The 18,840-nt window shown below is 44.0% G+C and overlaps 1 protein-coding gene across 1 annotated transcript in view; it reads left to right on the top strand.

Moving 5' to 3' along the window:
• LOC129514796 (myoferlin-like) overlaps positions 1-18,535 on the top strand; it is a 31,309-nt gene extending 12,774 nt beyond the window's left edge. The window contains exons 8-18 of the mRNA XM_055333504.1: positions 1,167-1,337; positions 2,310-2,458; positions 4,482-4,621; positions 6,772-6,860; positions 6,950-7,045; positions 10,484-10,625; positions 13,149-13,248; positions 14,384-14,574; positions 16,342-16,451; positions 16,827-16,974; positions 18,360-18,535. Of these exons, the coding sequence (XP_055189479.1) occupies positions 1,167-1,337; positions 2,310-2,458; positions 4,482-4,621; positions 6,772-6,860; positions 6,950-7,045; positions 10,484-10,625; positions 13,149-13,248; positions 14,384-14,574; positions 16,342-16,451; positions 16,827-16,974; positions 18,360-18,398 (1,375 nt within the window). The 3' untranslated portion in view covers positions 18,399-18,535. The remainder of the gene's footprint in view (positions 1-1,166; positions 1,338-2,309; positions 2,459-4,481; positions 4,622-6,771; positions 6,861-6,949; positions 7,046-10,483; positions 10,626-13,148; positions 13,249-14,383; positions 14,575-16,341; positions 16,452-16,826; positions 16,975-18,359) is intronic.
• Positions 18,536-18,840: the final 305 nt, after the last annotated feature.

The raw sequence follows: 18,840 nt of genomic DNA, 5'->3' as shown, positions 1-18,840 counted from the left end.
GGGGAGAGGAGGGATGGGAGAGGCCTCTCACACTTTCCCTTCACCAAATTTATGGAGCACCTACTATGGGACCCATACCTCTGTGGATGGTGCAAAGACCAAACCTCACCCATCCAGAGCTTATGCCATTCCGTTTATCATCCTTTCAGAAACTGCTCACCTGCCACAAGAATCTGAGATGTGTTTGCAGTTCAATATGAACTCTATAGAAAAGCCTTTAAGAAGTAATGGCAGACCAGAAGGCCTAGGTGGATGGAGGGACTGAGCCTTCTCGGCACCTTGCACATCACATGTGTTGGTGCACACCACTCACCACGCCCCTCCCTGGTGCTCTTATGGGGCAGTCAAGGATGTTCCGTGGGCTAATGGTCTCTGTTGAGGCAGAGGGCACATAGTAGGGGCACAGAGAGAGGGCTGTAAATCAGGGTGCTGCGTGTTTAAACTCCCAGCTGGGCAGAGATGCCTGGGTGTCCCAGTTAATATGCATGTGATGATAATGTTAATAATATTATAATTAATCGCTAGTATTATCATAGCTACTGGGTTTTCAGCCATGCAGTCATGCCAAATGCTTTCTAAACACTGCTCCACCTGACCCTTACAACCCAGGAGACGGTAGGTATTACTGTCATTATTTTACAGATGAGAAAACTGAACATAGAAAGGGTAAATAAGTGGCCTAGGGTCCCACAGCTCGTAAGCTAGGATCAATACCTCAGGGTTCACACATAGGTATTGAAAGCTGTGCTCTTCCCCTGAGCAAGCATATAACCTTGCATTGTTCTTATTACTAACATGCGCTGCTGCCAAGTGCCCCCACCCACTGCCACCCACCTGGCTGGCCCAGGCACCATGTTCTCCAGCAGCTGTAACCTCCACCCAGGGATTCTCTGCGCAAAGCCCTGATTTTTTTTGAGGGACCTGGATAGAATCATGGAGATTCTAACTTTGTGTTTGTTGATTTAGAATGTATGAACTGGGATCCCTGGGTGGCGCAGCAGTTTAGCGCCTGCCTTTGGCCCAGGGCGTGATCCTGGAGACCCGGGATCGAATCCCACATCAGGCTCCCGGTGCATGGAGCCTGCTTCTCCCTCTGCCTATGTCTCTGCCTCTCTCTCTCTGTGTGACTATCATAAATAAAAATTTAAAAAAAGAAAAAAAAATAGAATGTATGAACTGAGCTGCTACTTACCTCAAGAAAAAGATCTGAAAATTTCTGTCTATGACTACGACACCTTTACCCATGATGAAAAGGTGGCAGAAACAATTATTGATCTGGAAAACCGATTCCTTTCCCGGTTTGGGTCTCACTGCAGCATACCTGAGCAGTACTGTGTGTAAGTTGCTTTGTCCATGAATGTAGACAATTTTATCCATCCAACATTAATATATGGGAATGCCTTGGTTCTCTACTTCAGTGCCTGCCTTCTGTGAGCCACTCCTCATTTGAGTCAGATACATACTGTTTTTTTTATTTTTTTATTTATTTATGATAGTCACATAGAATGAGAGAGAGAGAGGCAGAGACACAGGCAGAGGGAGAAGCAGGCTCCATGCACCGGGAGCCCGACGTGGGATTCGATCCCGGGTCTCCAGGATCGCGCCCTGAGCCAAAGGCAGGCGCCAAAATGCTGCGCCACCCAGGGATCCCCATACTGTTTTTTTTTTAATTTTTTTATTTATTTATGATAGTCAGAGAGAGAGAGAGAGAGAGAGAGAGAGAGAGACAGGCAGAGGGAGAAGCAGGCTCCATGCACCGGGAGCCCGACGTGGGATTCAATCCAGGGTCTCCAGGATCGCGCCCTGGGCCAAAGGCAGGCGCCAAACCACTGTGCCACCCAGGGATCCCCCCATACTGTTTTTAATAATAGGATTATCTTTGGGAGAATAGGGCCAGAGCATTACTCAACTCCAGGGCAATGCCCCCACCTCCCTCCCACTCCTGATCAATCTTGTGATGTCCCTCTTTCCCTAAGTGCTATTTGGCATATTCCCATAGTGTCTAATGAGATACGGCCTGCAATTTCTACTTTATGAACTTGCCTATTGTGATTACAGTTTGTAGACAAACCTCTCATTTTTGTGGAGGTGGAAATTCAGGGGTGGGCGGGCAGGGAAAGGATGAGTTGGCTGAGGCCAACCTAATTGTGGATTTTAGGTCTGAAATAGATTTCTAGGCAAATGCCAAAGGGTAGAGCACATTCCCTGTTCCCTCATTACATGGACACACCTGTAAGTGTATATGTGTGTCAATCTAAGAAGAACCTCTGTGCCCTGGAGTAACTCTGAGTGTGGAATGTTATTTACAGTTCTGGAGTAAACACCTGGCGAGATCAACTGAGACCAACTCAGTTGCTTCAAAATGTAGCCAGGTTCAAAGGCTTCCCACCACCCATCCTTTCTGAAGATGGAAATAGAATCAGATATGGAGGGCGAGACTACAGTTTGGATGAATTTGGTAAGTGCATAACCATAGACTGCAAGCTGGTTACAAAGTGTAGCAACCTATCTATATTGCGGGGCCCCGCTCTGGAGGGGGGGATGGACAGAGTAGTGCCCTCATTATACCACAGGAGACTCCACACACAGGACTATCTAACAAAAGCCCCATTATGCCAGGTTTTGCTGTCTTGTCAAGTGTCAAAGTGCACACATTTTCTTGTCTGTCTTATGTTTTACTTGCCCTTTTGGTCATAGCCATTTGAGCTTTGAACACAAAGTTCTAGTAATTTCTATGTAATGCCTGTTTAGCTCATAATTAAGCTCAAAAGTGCTCGGGTGGTAATGCAAGAATTTCTCTTCCAGTCTTCTTCCATCATTCTTCCAGCCCTTCTCTGAGAAGGCTCAGGGATGCAGGGGTTTGGTTTGAAGAATCTTCTGAGTTCACATCTGGCTCATGTCTGAGCTTGGGGTCTTGCTCTTTCTCCAACAGTAATTTATAATACACTCTGTCCTGACACATAGCCATCTAGCTGTGCTATGACAAAGCCTGAAATAAACTTAATAGAGCAGAAGAGCTGTGATGTAATTCAGTGTTTTGTAGGGAGAGAGGGCTTCCAAGAGTGGGTGGCAGTGGAGCTGGCCTTGGAGGGTGGACAGGATGTCCAGAGGAGGCCAAATACAGACACATGGGAGTAGAGGTGCTTCCCTGATCCTCAACTGTTTATTCTTGACATTGCAAGAAACTATATTTTGTCCTTCCATTTGAAGAGGACTTAGTCGATATCAGGAATGATTAGATGCTTAGGAAATGTTGATGCTGCTGTCAACATAAGAACTTGCAAAAGGGATTGGGAATCAACTGGCAAGTAACATGGCATCATAGTTAAGAATACCCCTCAAATAAACAACTCCCCCCAAACTGTCTCAGTCATAAGGCTCATTCCAGTTACTATTGTTACCTAACAAATCACCCCAAAACTTAGCAGCTGAAAAACATCTATTTTGTTTTGCCCACAGTTTTGCGGGTAGGAATTCAGGAAAGGCTCACTGGGCAGTTCTCACCTAACTAGCTCATGTGTTGGTTGCTGTCAGATGTTGGGGTGGGGGAGAGCTATAGCTATCCAAAGGTTTGACCAAGCTGGGTGTCCAGGATGCCTCACACTCATGGCCGGCAGTTGATGCTGGCTCTTGCCTGGGGCTAATAATGATCAGAACACCTCCTCAGGCCTTTCCAAAAGGGCGATCACCAGAGACTCAAGCTCCCTACATGGTGGATGGCTTCCCTCAGAGCAAGCATCCCAAGAGGACCAACCAGAAGCTATATGGCGTGAGAAGTCACACAGCATTCTTTCTCTGCACTTTAGTGATCAGATAGGTCTCCAGATTCAAAGGAAGAGGACAGAGAACTCCACCTATCTGTCAGAGAAATTGAGGGCTGATTTGAAAATGCCACAGTGATGCTAGCTACTGTAACTATTAAACTTCCACACGTCAGTGGCTTAAAATAATAGAAGTTTATTTCTCAGAAGCTCACAGTAGGTATTCCAATGGGCAGCAATGCTTCATGGACTCAGGCCCTTCCACCTTGCAGCTCTGTTCTTGAACTCAGACACCTAACATTGCTGTTTCTTCTGCACCCAGAAGGGAACAGCACATAGAATCTCTCTCATGAGAGGGCTTTCTGTGCCAGGTCTAGAAGTGACACAGATGTCACTTCTACCTATGTTACATTCAAGCCCAGCTAGGTTGTGTGACCATACCTAACTGCAAGGGAAGCTGGGAAATAGAATCTGGCTGCAGGCTCCTGCCACAAAAGTAAATACAGGCTGCTCTCACTCACTGTGTTCTGGTCCCTTTGCTATTCCTGGTTGGGGCAGGGCCCATGGCCAAGAGTGACTTTTCTCAATGACTCATTCACAAACCCAAGTTTGCACACTGGCACTGCCCTTCTAGGATGAAGGGCTACATGCTCCTAAGGGCAATCTGGCTGAACTGTTTGCAGATGCCCCTCTCTGTTTCAATGCCACTCTCCATTCCAGAAGCCAACAAAATCCTGCACCAGCACCTCGGGGCCCCCGATGAGCGTCTGGCCCTTCACATCCTCAGGACTCAGGGGCTGGTCCCCGAGCATGTGGAAATGAGGACTTTGCACAGCACCTTCCAGCCCAACATTTCCCAGGTAAAAGAGCTGTCCCTCTGAAGACCCATCATCCACATCCCAAACACAAACACAGTGACAAGAGCTGACCCAGATTTGCCTCTTTTGTCTCTTTTGGACACTTTTAGATACACAAGAAATAGAAAGGCAGCTTAAATTAGCTTTATGCCAAAGGGGAATTTATTCTAAGAATTTCTGGGTAACTCACTAAATCCAGACAAGAGGATGACCATAACTCTGAACAAGCTCTCTCCCTGTCTCTTGTCTATTTCTCTCTCTGAATCTCCATTAGTCTGGGCTCTCTTCCTGTGATCACCTTTCTACGTGAAAGAATACTGTGGGCCATTTCTAAGGTTTTTATGTTATAATGTAGCCCCAGCTACTTCCAAACATGGAAAGGACTGGTTGCCCCAACTTGCCCACCCAGCCACCCTGCTGGACTGCTGACCAGCAGCCAGGCAGACAGTGCCTGGGGAGCACTGGGCTTGGCCCCACCTGGGTGAGCTGCTGCTGCCTGAGACCACAGGACACGAGATGGCTCATCACAGGGACCACGTGGATAGTGATAGGGGAGGCTCAGTTCTCAGGAGCTGGGAAGCAGTTTCCAGAGAAGCGAGGAGAGATGTGGCAAAGGCAAGAATGACCCACGAGGAAGCTTGTTCCAAGGAAGACTCCCGGCCGCACCTGCAGTCGTTCAGATCCAGTAGGTCCAAGGTGGGGTGGGGGTGGGGGCAGAATCTGAGTTTTAACAAGTAGCCGGAGGTGTTCTACTACAGGTGCTAGAAAATCACACTTAAAGTAGTATTAATTGAATAAGTGCAAATATTGTCAACAATGACCACACAACTGTAGATGAGCTTCTCTCTAAAATGTATAGTGGCAAGTGGCCTGGGCTTACTAGTTTATTTTGTCACTCATTTCTTGCTTTTATTCTGTTCCACATTTTCATTTTCTTATTTATTCCTTCTCCCAAAGAGCCCATTCCTCCTCCGCTCTCCCCTCCCACCCCTCAATTGGATAAAGTCTTAAGAAATTACAAAGTGAGGAAGATTTCTCCCTCCAAATCCACCCCTCCCTTCCACTTCCCACCCCCCATCAATTCTACCTACTGAACTGGACAGACTGTGACTGGGCCTTAGGAGACACCCAGATGCCTCACGTTCTGCATGGTGCCTGATATAGTATAGAACCTGGAGCCCTAGAGATTAGTTAGAGGAGACTCAGGACCAGAGAAAGATATGTCCTTTTTCAAGAGTTCCAGTTAACTCATTTGGATCACTGTGTGCTAGGAAGCCAATCTGGTTTCCTTGGTAACCTTAAAGACCAGCCTGAAGGCAGAGTCTACATAATATCCAAGAACAGTTTGGGGAATTTAAGTTGGTTCATACAGTTGATATGGTTTGTTAATGGCATTCCTGGCATGTCTGGAAGAACATTCTAGTCAGATAGATGGCCCTGGTCATGGCAATGGAAGACCTGAGCGGGACCTCACCAAGATGACACCACAAGTGTCATTTAGACTTTCACTTCTCCCCTTCCTGCGAGCCTCCTCCCAGGTGGTGGACACTAGCCAGCCATGGCAGGGATTCCTCAACTTTGGGGAACAGTAATGTTCTTGTCGTTTTCTGGATCTCTCCTTGGAAGTACCATGTTGTAAGCCTCTCTTTTACAAATTAAGTACCATTTTACAATATTTTTATTTTCTATCTGGAGGTAAGTGGAGAAAACCCTGTGTGTCACAAAATCAGGACTGATAACAAGCAGGCAATGTGATAAATAGAGTTCTGAGTGAAGGACGCAACTTTCAACTCACTGTAAGAGGGTACAGGAGCATGTGTGTGTGTGTGTGCGCGTGCGTGTGCTGGGGTTGTGTTCGCGATGGGAAGCCCTCTTTTTATTAGCCGGGGGACATTCAGACTATAATAGACATGGGCATGGGCACACGCAGCCATCGGAGACTCCTGGTGAGAGTGGGAAGTGCATGGCCTAAATGACATTGAAGATAAGATGATTTATCTTGGTTTGCTCTTCTACTCTACTTTTTCACTTTCCATATGCATTAATACATTAGCAGGCCTGAACAAACAGTTTCACCTAGAAAATGTGAAAAAAAGTTACAAACTCTACCACTCATAATACAACTTTTTTTTTTTCATTTTTGAATGATGTAGGGGAAACTTCAGATGTGGGTGGATGTTTTCCCTAAGAGTTTGGGGCCACCAAGCCCTCCTTTCAACATCACCCCCAGGAAAGCTAAAAAGTAAGTAATCTTAAGACCCTGCTATATTAGACTAGGGTCTTGGTGCCGGACCAGAGAAAAAAAACACCTTCAAAATGTGCTCCTTTCAGATACTACCTGCGTGTGATCATCTGGAATACCAAGGACGTCCTCTTGGTTGAGAAGAGCATCACAGGAGAGGAAATGAGTGACATCTATGTCAAAGGGTAAGGTTAGCATCCTAGTGCTAGCTTGCCTTTGACAAAGAAGGAGTGAAACAGACTCTCTCCTTTGTGAGTCACCATCATTCAACGTATCCTCTCTAGGATTCTTGGTCAGGTGAAGCTATTTCATTCCATTAATGTAGTTTGCTCAGGAAGCTCCAGCAAGATGAAGGGAAAAAGAGAAATCTGTATGGATCTTGTTTATAAGCAGAGGTATCTAATGGCTATTAGAGCCAATAAAAATTTTACATTTTTCTTTTAAAGTGGGTTCAGTTTATTAGCAGATTTGTTATTTCTTTTTAGTCCTGCAGTTCATTTTTATTCCTTTTTGATGTCTTGAGTAACTAGAAACACAAGTAAGACTTTTAAAATTTCAGTTTGTATATATTTTATTATCAGCAGCTAATGTCCATGGAAAAGATGAAACATTAGCATATGTCCAAAAAAATCTTTGATTTCACCAACATTTACAGAATGCCTACATCCAACGTGTAAAGTTCTGTCATTCTGTTACTTGTATCATTCAATTCCAAATAATCCATGTTGATGTTAGTTTCTTGTTATGCCCCGATCAAAGATGTCAAGTACAGAATGGCATAGTGATGCAAATGCCAGATTCTGGAGCCAAACTACCTGGATTGAAATCCTGATACTTTCCCTACCAGCTGGGCAAGTAGTAAGCTCACTGTTATCCATCTGTAAAATGCAGATAAAGATAGTACTCGCTTAAAAAAAAAAAAGATAGTACTCGCTGCTCTGATATTCAGAATATTGAGTTACTGAAAGCGTTTACGACAGTGCCTGGGAGATAGTAAATACTATGTGTATTAGGGTTCCCCAGAGAGTCAGAACAAGTTATGTGTGTGTGTCTGTGTGTGTGTGTGTAGAGGGAGGGGAAGAATCAGAAAGATAGAGAGGGAAATTTATTATTATAAGGACTTAGCACACATGATTATGGAGGCTGAGAAGTCCCATAATTCCAACATGTACAAGTTGGAGACTCAGGAAAGCCAGTGGGGTAGTTTAGACTGACTCCTCCTTCTGCCTCTTATCCTATTCAGGCCTTCAACAGATTAGATAAGGCCCACCCACACTGGGGAGGGACTCTACTGCACTGAGTCCACCAATTCAGATTCTAATCTTATCCAGAAACACCCTCAAAGACACACCCAGAATAATCTGTAACCTGGGCACTCCGTGGCCAGTCACACTGACACAGGAAAGAACTATCACACTGTGTAAGTGTTAGCTAGTATTATTACTATTCCACATGGACCAGGTTTGGTTCTTTGATATGTAAAAGATAAGATTTGTTGAAATTTAATATATTCATAAAGTGATAACAAAGTTTCACTTATGATCCCAAGTGGCCTTCAATCAAAACTTTGTTGAAGACATAATTACTATCATTTGGGTTCACTGTAAACAGGGAATGTTTCATCAAGTTCTTCATTATTCTTTCTCATTTCAGGATCTTATTACCTTTCCCCAAGGAAAACTAATCCTGGCTAATTATATATATGCAAATTTATTTGACTGTCATAAGCATTTTTTTTTCAAATCAGAGAAACAAACTCAAGAAATACTGTACTGAGAGAAAACTCTAATCAAAGAATAAAAGCACAACCTAAAGTACCACATCCTATTTGGAATTAAAATCTAAATACAATATGTGAAAAATGAATTATGCACCATCGCATGCTAATACAGATAGTGTATTACTAACCCTAATACACATAATATTTACTGTCTACCACAGAATAATGAACAGCTATGACCCTTCACATATTGGATACATACAAAATTATACATATGTGTACATAAATTCATAGGATAGTTGTTTAATTTGTTTTGAAATAAAAATGTGAAAAGGTTCATATTTAGGATTAAATATGAAAAGACTCAGGAAAAAAAGAGAGGGAAGAGCTTCAAGGGGTGAGCGGTCTAGGCAAGGAGGATGGTGGCACTTTGGAGCATTGATGTTACCAGGAAATGAAGTCACTGAGGGCCTAGCCAAAGAGTGTGATCTCTCTTCAGCAAGTTCATTTAAAAGCTTAAAAGTGGATAAAGATGAATCTTTCAATGAATCTAGCTAGTCAGTCAACCAGCAAAAAGTGCAACTGTTGTGTGGTTGATTGATATTAATACCACCACTAATAATAGGATCTAATGTTAGCATGTGACTTTCTAGTCTCCATGGTCAGCGCATCCAGGACTTCATAATTCTTAATACTTAATTCTGTCTGTTACTGGCTATGTGACCTTGTGGAACTTAGCTATTTCTGTCTGGACCTCAGTTTCCTAATCTGTAAAATGGATCAGTTATATAATTGTTGGGAAGAATAAAATAAGGCATGCTGAGTCCCTGATCCATGACAGATGATCAGTAACACAGTTAAGGACTTCCCCCTTCCCATTCTGGCCCTTCTAAGCCATGAGCGCCCATTCTGGCTTCATATTGACTAAGGGAAGGGAGCACACATTGTTAACCTCATTTACAGATGGGAGAGGAAGCCCAGAATGGTAAGTGGCAGAGTGAGTTCATAGCCACGCCTGCCTCCTACTAAGAATCTCTACTGGGGGCAAGGTCATCCAGGCATCAGTATTTTTTTTTAAACTCCACAGTTGATTGCAGTGTGAAGTGTGATTCTCACCGGCCATCATTGGGGAGGACTATGCACTCTGCCACCTTATCAGTCTAAAATCCCCTGGTTCCTCAATGGGCCCCTTCCCAATAGCAGGCAGATGTGACAACTTCTTCCCCTGCACGTTCATTCATTCCTTCAACAGACCTACTACATGCCAGGCACAAGCCACAGAAAACTTTCCAAATGTCAAAAGTTAAGATGTTAAATTGTTTATGGAAATGAATTTTCATAAATATGCACATGGAAATAACAGCTTACATCTCTCTTGCTAGTCTCATTAATATGATCATAGTGAATTTAAGAATAATAAAAAAGGAAGCTGTAAGATTACTTGAGTCGTGCCTATTTTGTTTGCTTAAGTAAAATGTAGAAGAGGAAATGCTAAAATTTTGAACTAACTCATATTCATTAAGCCTATCAGCAGTGATGACAGACACTGATGAGTTATAATTAGGAAGACTAGCATCATAGCCAGCAAGCTTCAGCATTCCCAAAATAGAAGCTAAGTTGTTGATATTTTCCAGAAAATGTCACCTTATCCCCATTAACTGAAGTCTAAAGGGTTTCCTGCTTTGGTTTTAGAGAAATTATGTTTTATTTGGCTACAACCAGTGTTGGATGCAACAGAGCAGATCCCCTTCATAAATCACCCCCAGCTCCGTAGATAACTGGAACCTGCCCAAGAAAAGTGCATTAATTCTCTTGCCCTTCACTCCCCTAATCACTGCACAATTTTGTGGCTAGATTACTTGTCAATCACATGAGGCTAAGTCTGTTTGCTTCTGCTTTTCAGCTGGATTCCTGGCAATGAAGAAAACAAACAGAAAACAGATGTCCATTACAGGTCCTTGGATGGGGAAGGGAATTTTAACTGGAGATTTGTTTTCCCATTTGACTGCCTCCCAGCTGAACAACTCTGTATCATTGCTAAAAAAGTGAGCTCTGCTTTATGCCCATGGGAAGTGGGTGTCATGGGTCTGCTTTAACAGATACGGGGGCTATAGAAGCTGTTCTGTGCTTCTAAGGTCATGAGTCCAGCTCCCTCTTGATGCAGATGGGGAATCTGAGACCTACAGAGGTACAGATACTTACCCAGAGTAACAAAACTAAGACAGCTATTTGTGCAATTAGGAAGTGTCAAGAATACAGTTGTCCTTCCCTAACATGTTGGCAGCTGGGTGAAGGATCTAGTAAAGGGTAGACCTGAGGGTCTTGTGTTAATATATGCAATAAGCCCAGTGGGTTTTTATGTCACAGAGAGACTGATTTCTTCCCATGATAAGCAGAACTGTTTGACTCATTAACCAAACAGAGGCAAAATATTAAAGTAGGTGAAATTTCCCTTTTACCTTCTTTATTAAACTTCAGCATCTGCTTTACCTCCTCCAGAAGCACTTCCATGAAGGTTCATGGCCCTCATGGTCTTAATTAGTTAAGACTCTAGTTACAGAACTCAACTCAAATTGGCTTATACTAAAAAAGTGATTTATTGGTTCACATTACTAAAAAGTCCAAGGCTGGCTGGCTTAGGAACATTGGATCCCAGGTTGAACTGATGTCTTTAGGAATTCCTCTCACTTTCTCCACCCCCGTCTTGCCTTCTCCCATGGACCGCATTCCGTGGTGAAGCAAGATGGCCACCAGCAGCCCCAGCCCACCTCCTGCCCTCCTAGCAACCTCAGCAGAAAGAGAAGAACTAAGTCCCGGTGGTGCCAACCAGACCTGTGGCGTCGGGCCTCAGAGTCTCTGTCTGTGTAGGGTCATGCTCCCATCCCTGAGCCAACCAATGTGGCCTGGGGAGGCAGTGCTCCAATGGGCCCAGCTCTAGAATCAGGAACAGCGTCACTTCTTCCCAAAATGCATGGACTGGAAGAAAGTCCCCAAGGAAAATCTGGATGCTTTCTTCCCCAAAAGGGGGCGGAAATCTGAGCAGGCAATCATAACAGATGTCTTTTATAGATCCCCTCCCCACCCCTGATCAAAATGCACCTGCTTCATGTCCCACCTCGCCAGACTCTACCCTCCGCTGGTGTAGGGAGCACTTTTCTGTGCCAAGCAAGATAAATGCCTTCAAAGGGCCCTTTCTAGAGACACAGAGGCTCAAACTGATGTCGAATCATGAACACTTCCAGATGGTGAGGCAGACTGGTGAGGAAGAGAGGTATTTAGGGTCAGGTAGGCCTTTCCTACGTATCTGCATCCAGTGTTGGACCTCTCCATGCCCTGAGTGCCACCTGAGCGTGACCCCACACACAATAGTCAGTGGGGCCAGGCAATAGCCAAATGGGCTTCCTAGCCCCTCAGAGCCAGGGCCCCTGAGTCCTGCAAAGGGCAACATTCCTGAAACGTCATTTGAAAAACATGAAACAGGGGCATCTGGGTGACTCAGTCAGTTAAGCTTTTAACTCTTGATTTTGGCTCAGGGTTGTGAGATCGAGTCCCAAGTTGGGCTTCCTCTGGGGAAAGAGGCTGCTTAAGATTCTCTCTGTGTCAAAAAAAAAAAAAAAGATTCTCTCTCTCTCTCAAAAAAAAAAAGATTCTCTCTCTCTCTCTTTCTCCGTCTGACCCTCACCCACCTGAAAGAAAGAAAAAAAAAAGGAAAGAAAAAAAAGGAAAAACTAGAAACAACCCAACCATGTTTCTTCGAATGCATGAAACCCTGGGGGAATCTCATTCTGCTGAGGCCTGAGGAATGTAGGTGTAATTAGGCTGTGGAGAGGTTATTATGTTTGGCGAATGTTGTTCAGGCAGAGGCAGAGACCAGAGGGGAGAACCTGGAGGATCCTCACTCAGTCCTCCCTCCACCTAACTTTAGAATGAGGAATCTGGGGATCTTCGTTGATTATAGGGTGTAAAACACAGCAATATTTTCAAAGGCCAAAAATATCAGGACATTTTAAATCTGTGCTGATAGAAGAGTGAAAGCTGAACCCCAGTCTCCTCACCCCCATGTGAAATGACTGTGCTCAGATGTCCATGTTGGGTGGGTGGAATGTCACTGAGCAAATGTGACACCCCAGCAGGTGATATTGTAGGCTGGCCTAAAACAGCCTGGCTTTGGGAGGCTAGTCTGAGCTGGCCATAGTGGTCTGGGCCGGGGGCGGGGTGGGGGACGGCACAGATACAATCACACCCCAAACCCCAGGAGTAGCAGCAGGGAGTTGCAGCGATAGGAACACAACAGACAGGAAACCTTCTGTTTGGGAATTGCCTGGGACAACTTTTTTGTCACCCAGCTGGTGGCCTTGAGATTTCCTGAGGAGCCTGGCTCCATACCATGGGCTCCATACCATGGGCTGGAGGGTTGAGGGCAAGGGGAGGGGGTGTTGAAGGTGGGGTGCCAAGGAGAACAAAGGCCCCGTGCCCTGATGCTGGGGTTTCAAGGGGACCCAAGGGGAAAGTTTCAGAGTCCAGTAGTCATTGTCATTTGTTTTTTTTTGTTTCTCTTGTCATTTTAGGAGCATTTCTGGAGTATTGACCAAACTGAATTTCGGGTCCCACCCAGACTGATCATTCAGATATGGGATAATGACAAGTTTTCTCTGGATGACTATTTGGGTAGGGCTTACATTTGGATACTTTTCTCTATGAAATTCTACTTGGAATTAGTGAAATCAATTAGAATTTGGAATCAATGATTTTAATCTCCAATACCATGGGTAATTAAGGGTTGGGCACACCCCCTGCTGGAAGCCCCGTGGGCAGTGCGGCCTTGCCCGTTTACTCTCAAGTTCTCTGAGAATTTGGCGTGGTGAACGGTGCCCTTTTCTGTGGCCCTCACCCACCTTAAGGGCCTAAGGAGGCTCTTGCACCAGCTCCTGTCCTGCAGTGAACACTTGAATTCTGTTTTCACAAGGGAATGCTGCAGCCCTGCCTCCAGTTCAGACTACCCACTCTGCCTCCTCAGCACATCAGATTTGGCTTCCTCAACCCCCTCCTCTGACTGCTCTCAATCCCCTAATGTCACCAGCCATTGTTCTTCCCTTCTCCCTGAGTCCATCCTCTGTGGTTAAAGGCACTAGTCAAACACCCCCCACCTTGGACTCTTCCCTTTCTTGGTATGCCCCACCACCATCACCACAATAACATAATGCCCTTCTGAATTCTCCTCTCCCAGGCCCTGGGTCTGTCTCACTGGCCTGCTCTGTTTTTCCCTCACATTCTTTAAATACAGGCCTTTGCCTTCATTCCCTGGGGTTCTTTGGTTCTTCCCCAAACCCCCTCATCAGCTTACCACCCCCCTCCTCAGTTGAAAGTAAAACTTCAATGTTCACCCTCAATGAGATATGACTCCTAAACCACACAAGTAGCCTGAGCGCTCAAAGTGCCTCTGTTTGGGGTAGCCTGAGACCATTAAGAAAGAGCACAGTCCAAATCTGCATTCAGCGGGCATCTAGTCTGTAGATGTTTAATTCTTTTGAGCTTGTAGAAGAGCTCTGTTCATGCTGGTATCTTTGAGAAATAAACCATGTTATCCTCTGTGAGACACAGAGCAGGGGACAGATATTTCTTCTACCACTTTCCATCCTATCTGGAAGGAATTTTAAAAGTCTACCAGGATCCCTTCCTCTAACTCACCCATCACCTGCTCAGAATCACTGTCTGCCTCTCCTCTGACAAGAACATTCTGTTCACTTGTGAACAAGCACCGATCCATTGAAACTTATTCAGGTCTAATTATTTCCTTGGCTAGGTTTCCTGGAACTTGATTTGCATCACACCATCATTCCAGCAAAATTATCAGAGAAATGCAGTTTGGATATGATTCCAGACCTCAAAGCCATGAACCCCCTTAAAGCAAAAACTGCCTCACTGTTTGAGCAGAAGTCCATGAAAGGCTGGTGGCCGTGCTACGCAGATAAAGATGGCTCCCGCGTGATGGCTGTATGAGTATTCCCCAGTCCTGGGTCATTCATTCCTTTTGTCAGTTAGGCTCTACCCTCTCTCAATGGATTTATGACAGATAAGATAAGGAAGTGTTACATTGGTAAGACCTTAAGTTACAAGAATGGTTTGTAACTGGGATTACAAGAGAAGGTGGCAGATGCCATGAGTATGTTTGGGGCTGTGTGTAAGGTGGAGGGATTGGAATGGTGGAAAAGCTGGTAGTCCGAGTGACTACACTCTGTTTCTTGAGGACCCTCTTTCACCAGGAAGGCTTTTATCCTGAGCTTTCAGTACAATTCAGTACAGGAAAAGGAACTTCAAACTCAAACTCTTCTTGTTTAAAAAAATAAATTTAAAAAGGTGGAGGAAGCAGGGAGCCTTGACACCCACTGGACAAGAAGGCTGAAACTTACAAGCAAGTTTGGAGAATTCCCAGATAAATCATGATAGAAAAGCAAAAGTCTGGGTCACCATGCCATGTCACAGGAGACTACCTCATTCATCATGTATTATTGCTATTAATAACAGCTAACATTCTAGATCATTGATTAGGAGCTGGAGAACATGCTAAGTGCCTCATGTTCATAATCTTGTTTTTGAAAACGACTTTGAGGTATAAACTGCACCCATTTATAGTGCACAATTCCATGAGTTTTGACTGATATAAACACCCCTAAAACCACCACCAGCATCAAGATCTACCACTATAGAGTAGTTTACACATAATCTCGTTTAGTTCTACTGACAATTCCAGACTAGACATTAGCTCCATTTTGTAGATTCAAGAAACAGGCTGGGATATAACATTTTATGTCAACTCTACTTCAGTTTTTTAAAAAAATGTTTTTTAGTTTTTTTTATTTAAAAAATAAACAAAACTACTACTGAACCAAGTAAAACAAAAACAAAACCCAAAAACAGGCTGGGAGAGATGTAGCAACTTGTCAGTCAGATACCATGTTTTGTCTGACTTGTCAGCATAGGAGTCATATGGCTCCATCATAAAATCGATTCTCTGAGTTGGGGTTCTCAGCATGTTGGTGACCTAGTGGGCATTCCAGAGTCCTAGAAAGTCATTTACAAGCCTGGCCATAAAAGTGGGCAACTTTCTAGATCTCTTTTGGCTTCAGCGTCCTCAAGCACATATAAGGGTCATAGCAATACCTGCTATATAGGGTTGCTGTGAGCATCACATGAGTTTACCCACATAGAAATCTTAAAAGGTGTCCACTTAGGACACCTGTATGAACATGGAGGCAGCATTCATTCATTCACTCATTCATTCGTGTATTCAAGTAGTATACATTGAGTACCCATGACATGCCCTCCCTTCTCCATACAGCGGGGCAACCATGGGTAAGCAGGAAGCCATGGAGAGTCTCTCAGAGCCTACAGTTAATGCTCAGTCAGTGTTACATTCTGTTCTTAGCAGGATTTAGGCTAACCTGGCCCAAATAAAGTTACAAAGGACAGTATGTGAGAAGGCAAGGAGATGGATATGAGAAAGTTAGAGGATGGGGTACAGAGAATGAAAAGCAGGGAGCAAGGGGAGGGAAAGCAATTTGTCCTCTCAGTTTCCCACAAGGGGTTGGTTCAGAAACACATGGAAAAGGAAATGCGATGAAATCTCTTGAGGAAAATTTAAGGCAATCTAGATTGTTTTACAAGAATAAAAATCATTGCTCAGGGAATACTCCTTGGGTTGAAATGAAAATATTTGTGAAACGTGATGTCATGTGTTTAACCTGTTCTGCTTTACTGAAGGGGAAAGTGGAGATGATGTTGGAAATCCTCAATGAGAAGGAGGCAGACGAGAGGCCAGCCGGGATGGGACGGGATGAACCCAACATGAACCCCAAGCTGGACCCACCAAAGTGAGAGGCCTTCTTTGTTCTCCACAATGTCTGATCCCCAAACACCTGCAGTCTGAAAGCCCCCCTTCCAATGAGCTTAATGCAATGGATTCAGTGGTGTCTTAATTTTGCACTAGAGGGGAGTGGGGGATGGTGAGCTTGGTGATCCGGCTTCATTTCAACCTTTCTCCTTCCCCACAAAACCGAAGTCCAGAGTATCTTTAACATCTTAAGAGGCCATAAAATGTTATGAATCTTTCCAGCCAATGATGAGGAATAATACCTTTTCCTGACTTTTTCAATGTTATTAATTATTCTTCAAACTGTATTAGGGTCTGAAGTAAAATATCTGTTCCACCCGACTTGGGTAGATAAAACCATTTCTTTGCAATGCAGCCGACCAGAAACCTCCTTCCTCTGGTTCACCAACCCATGTAAGACCATGAAGTTCATTGTGTGGCGCCGATTTAAGTGGGTGATCATTGGCCTGCTGATCCTACTGATCCTGCTGCTCTTTGTGGCCGTGTTCCTGTACTCCTTACCGGTATGAGTGCTTGGCCTCATGTCTTGGCTTTTTGTGTGTGAATTATGGTCAGTCATCCAATGTGGTTCTTGCCTTGGTTGCCTGCCACTCAATAGATGGACCTACTTAGCAGTTGTGGTATTGCAGCCCTCAGCCTGTGGAAAATTGAAAGTAATGTGTGTTGTGATGAGAATGACATTCTTAGGGTTGTATGAATTACGGGCAGAACTTCTTGGTTTGAAAAACATGTTGGTATCAAGAATTCTAGGAGAAATCCCTCAGACCTTTAGCAATGTATGTCAGGACAACAGCCAACATTTCTGACTTATCTTCCTGCCTTTACACGTTCTTGTCCCAAACCATCCTGCAAGCTAACTCCTTAACCCTAGCATTCACAGATCCCTGCATCTGGGCCCAGTCTAGATCTACATTAACCCTGAACTTTACCCCAACTAGCTAGTCCCTTCCCACCCCCCTGCAGATATTGCCCTTACCTTCCAGGATGCCTGTGCCAATGCCGTTCCCTTACCAGAGTCTATCAAAACCTTATTTGTTCTTTAAGGCCTGCATCACATAACCTCCCCTAATTTTCCTCAGTCACCTCAGTCATAGATGGGAGTCTAGACAGGAGGTTTGCTGGTGTGCCTAGAAGTCCTACTTTCATTCAAGGGATTTATTGAGCATCTGCTACAGGCTAGGAATTGGGATGTTGAGATCACCAAGGTATGATTTCTGCCTACCAGCAGTTCAGGGCCTAGGGAAAAGCAGGCATATGGATAAGTAAATTGCTAGGAAAGGCAAACTTTTATGGAGAGATGAACAGATGAGCATAGGATCCCATTGCTGAGGATGGTTTCACCAAGGAGTTGAAGTCCATTTTGCCAAGTGGAGAAGGGACAGCCTAGGCATTTAAAGACTTACTTTGATTCGTATTGGTAATAATACAGCTGTTTTTGTGTAGGGTAACATAGTCACAACTATAACAGCAGAGATATAGGGTTTCTATTTATCTCCAGTATAATACTTTGGTTGTCAATGCACACAGACGTCAGCTTCTACTTGTCATGAGTCCAATCTGTCTTGATCATTAAAAAAAAACTCACAGTAATTCCTTTTTACTGATTAGATTCTATTGATCTAAACCAACGATTCTCAACTGGGGGCAGTTTTGCTCTCGTGACGGTGGTTGGCAATTCCTGGAGACATTTTAATTGTCACACCTGAGGGGTGCAGGCCAGGAATGCTGCATACCCTGAGGTTCATGGGACAGTCCCCAGAAATAAAAATGTAGTTCCAAAAAATAAATAAATAAAATAATAATGTAGTTCTAAATGTCAGTAGTGTTGATGCTAGAAAAACTGAACTTCAATATTATTTTTTTAACATTCTTTCTGTTTTCTCTTCAGAATTATTTGTCAGTGAAGATTGTGAGGCCAAATGCATAGTGAAAGCGAAAGCTTCGTTGCAAGACATCCAGCAATGAGGGATTCTGTCTCTGTTTATGGCTGGGACCAAGAGTGATTTTGTTCATGTCTGACACTACATCCCGGTGGCTTGTTATGTTACTTCATCGAGGCCAGCAGCTACCGGAGGGTCTAGGTCCTGGAAAGTCAGGCCAATGAGCAACATTTGCATTTGTATACATTTGTATTTTGTTATCTGTTGAAATTACAAAATTTCTGCATCTTCATATACTTCTTATTTGTAATCAACAAAAAGGACTGTGCATTATAAAATAGAATAAGTTGGAGTAAAAAAAAAGAATAAGAGTAATTCTTATTTATGCCTACAACTATTTTTATGGTATTTTATATGGATGAATGTCATGAGACTCTATTCAATCTCTGTGATGAACCCAAATAAAAGCATTTCAACTTTGACATGTAG

Source organism: Nyctereutes procyonoides, unplaced genomic scaffold (assembly GCF_905146905.1).
Source record: "Nyctereutes procyonoides isolate TBG_1078 unplaced genomic scaffold, NYPRO_anot_genome, whole genome shotgun sequence".
Lineage (NCBI taxonomy): Eukaryota > Metazoa > Chordata > Mammalia > Carnivora > Canidae > Nyctereutes > Nyctereutes procyonoides.
Note: the sequence above shows the minus strand (reverse complement) of the source record. Positions and strands in the feature narration are given on the sequence as shown.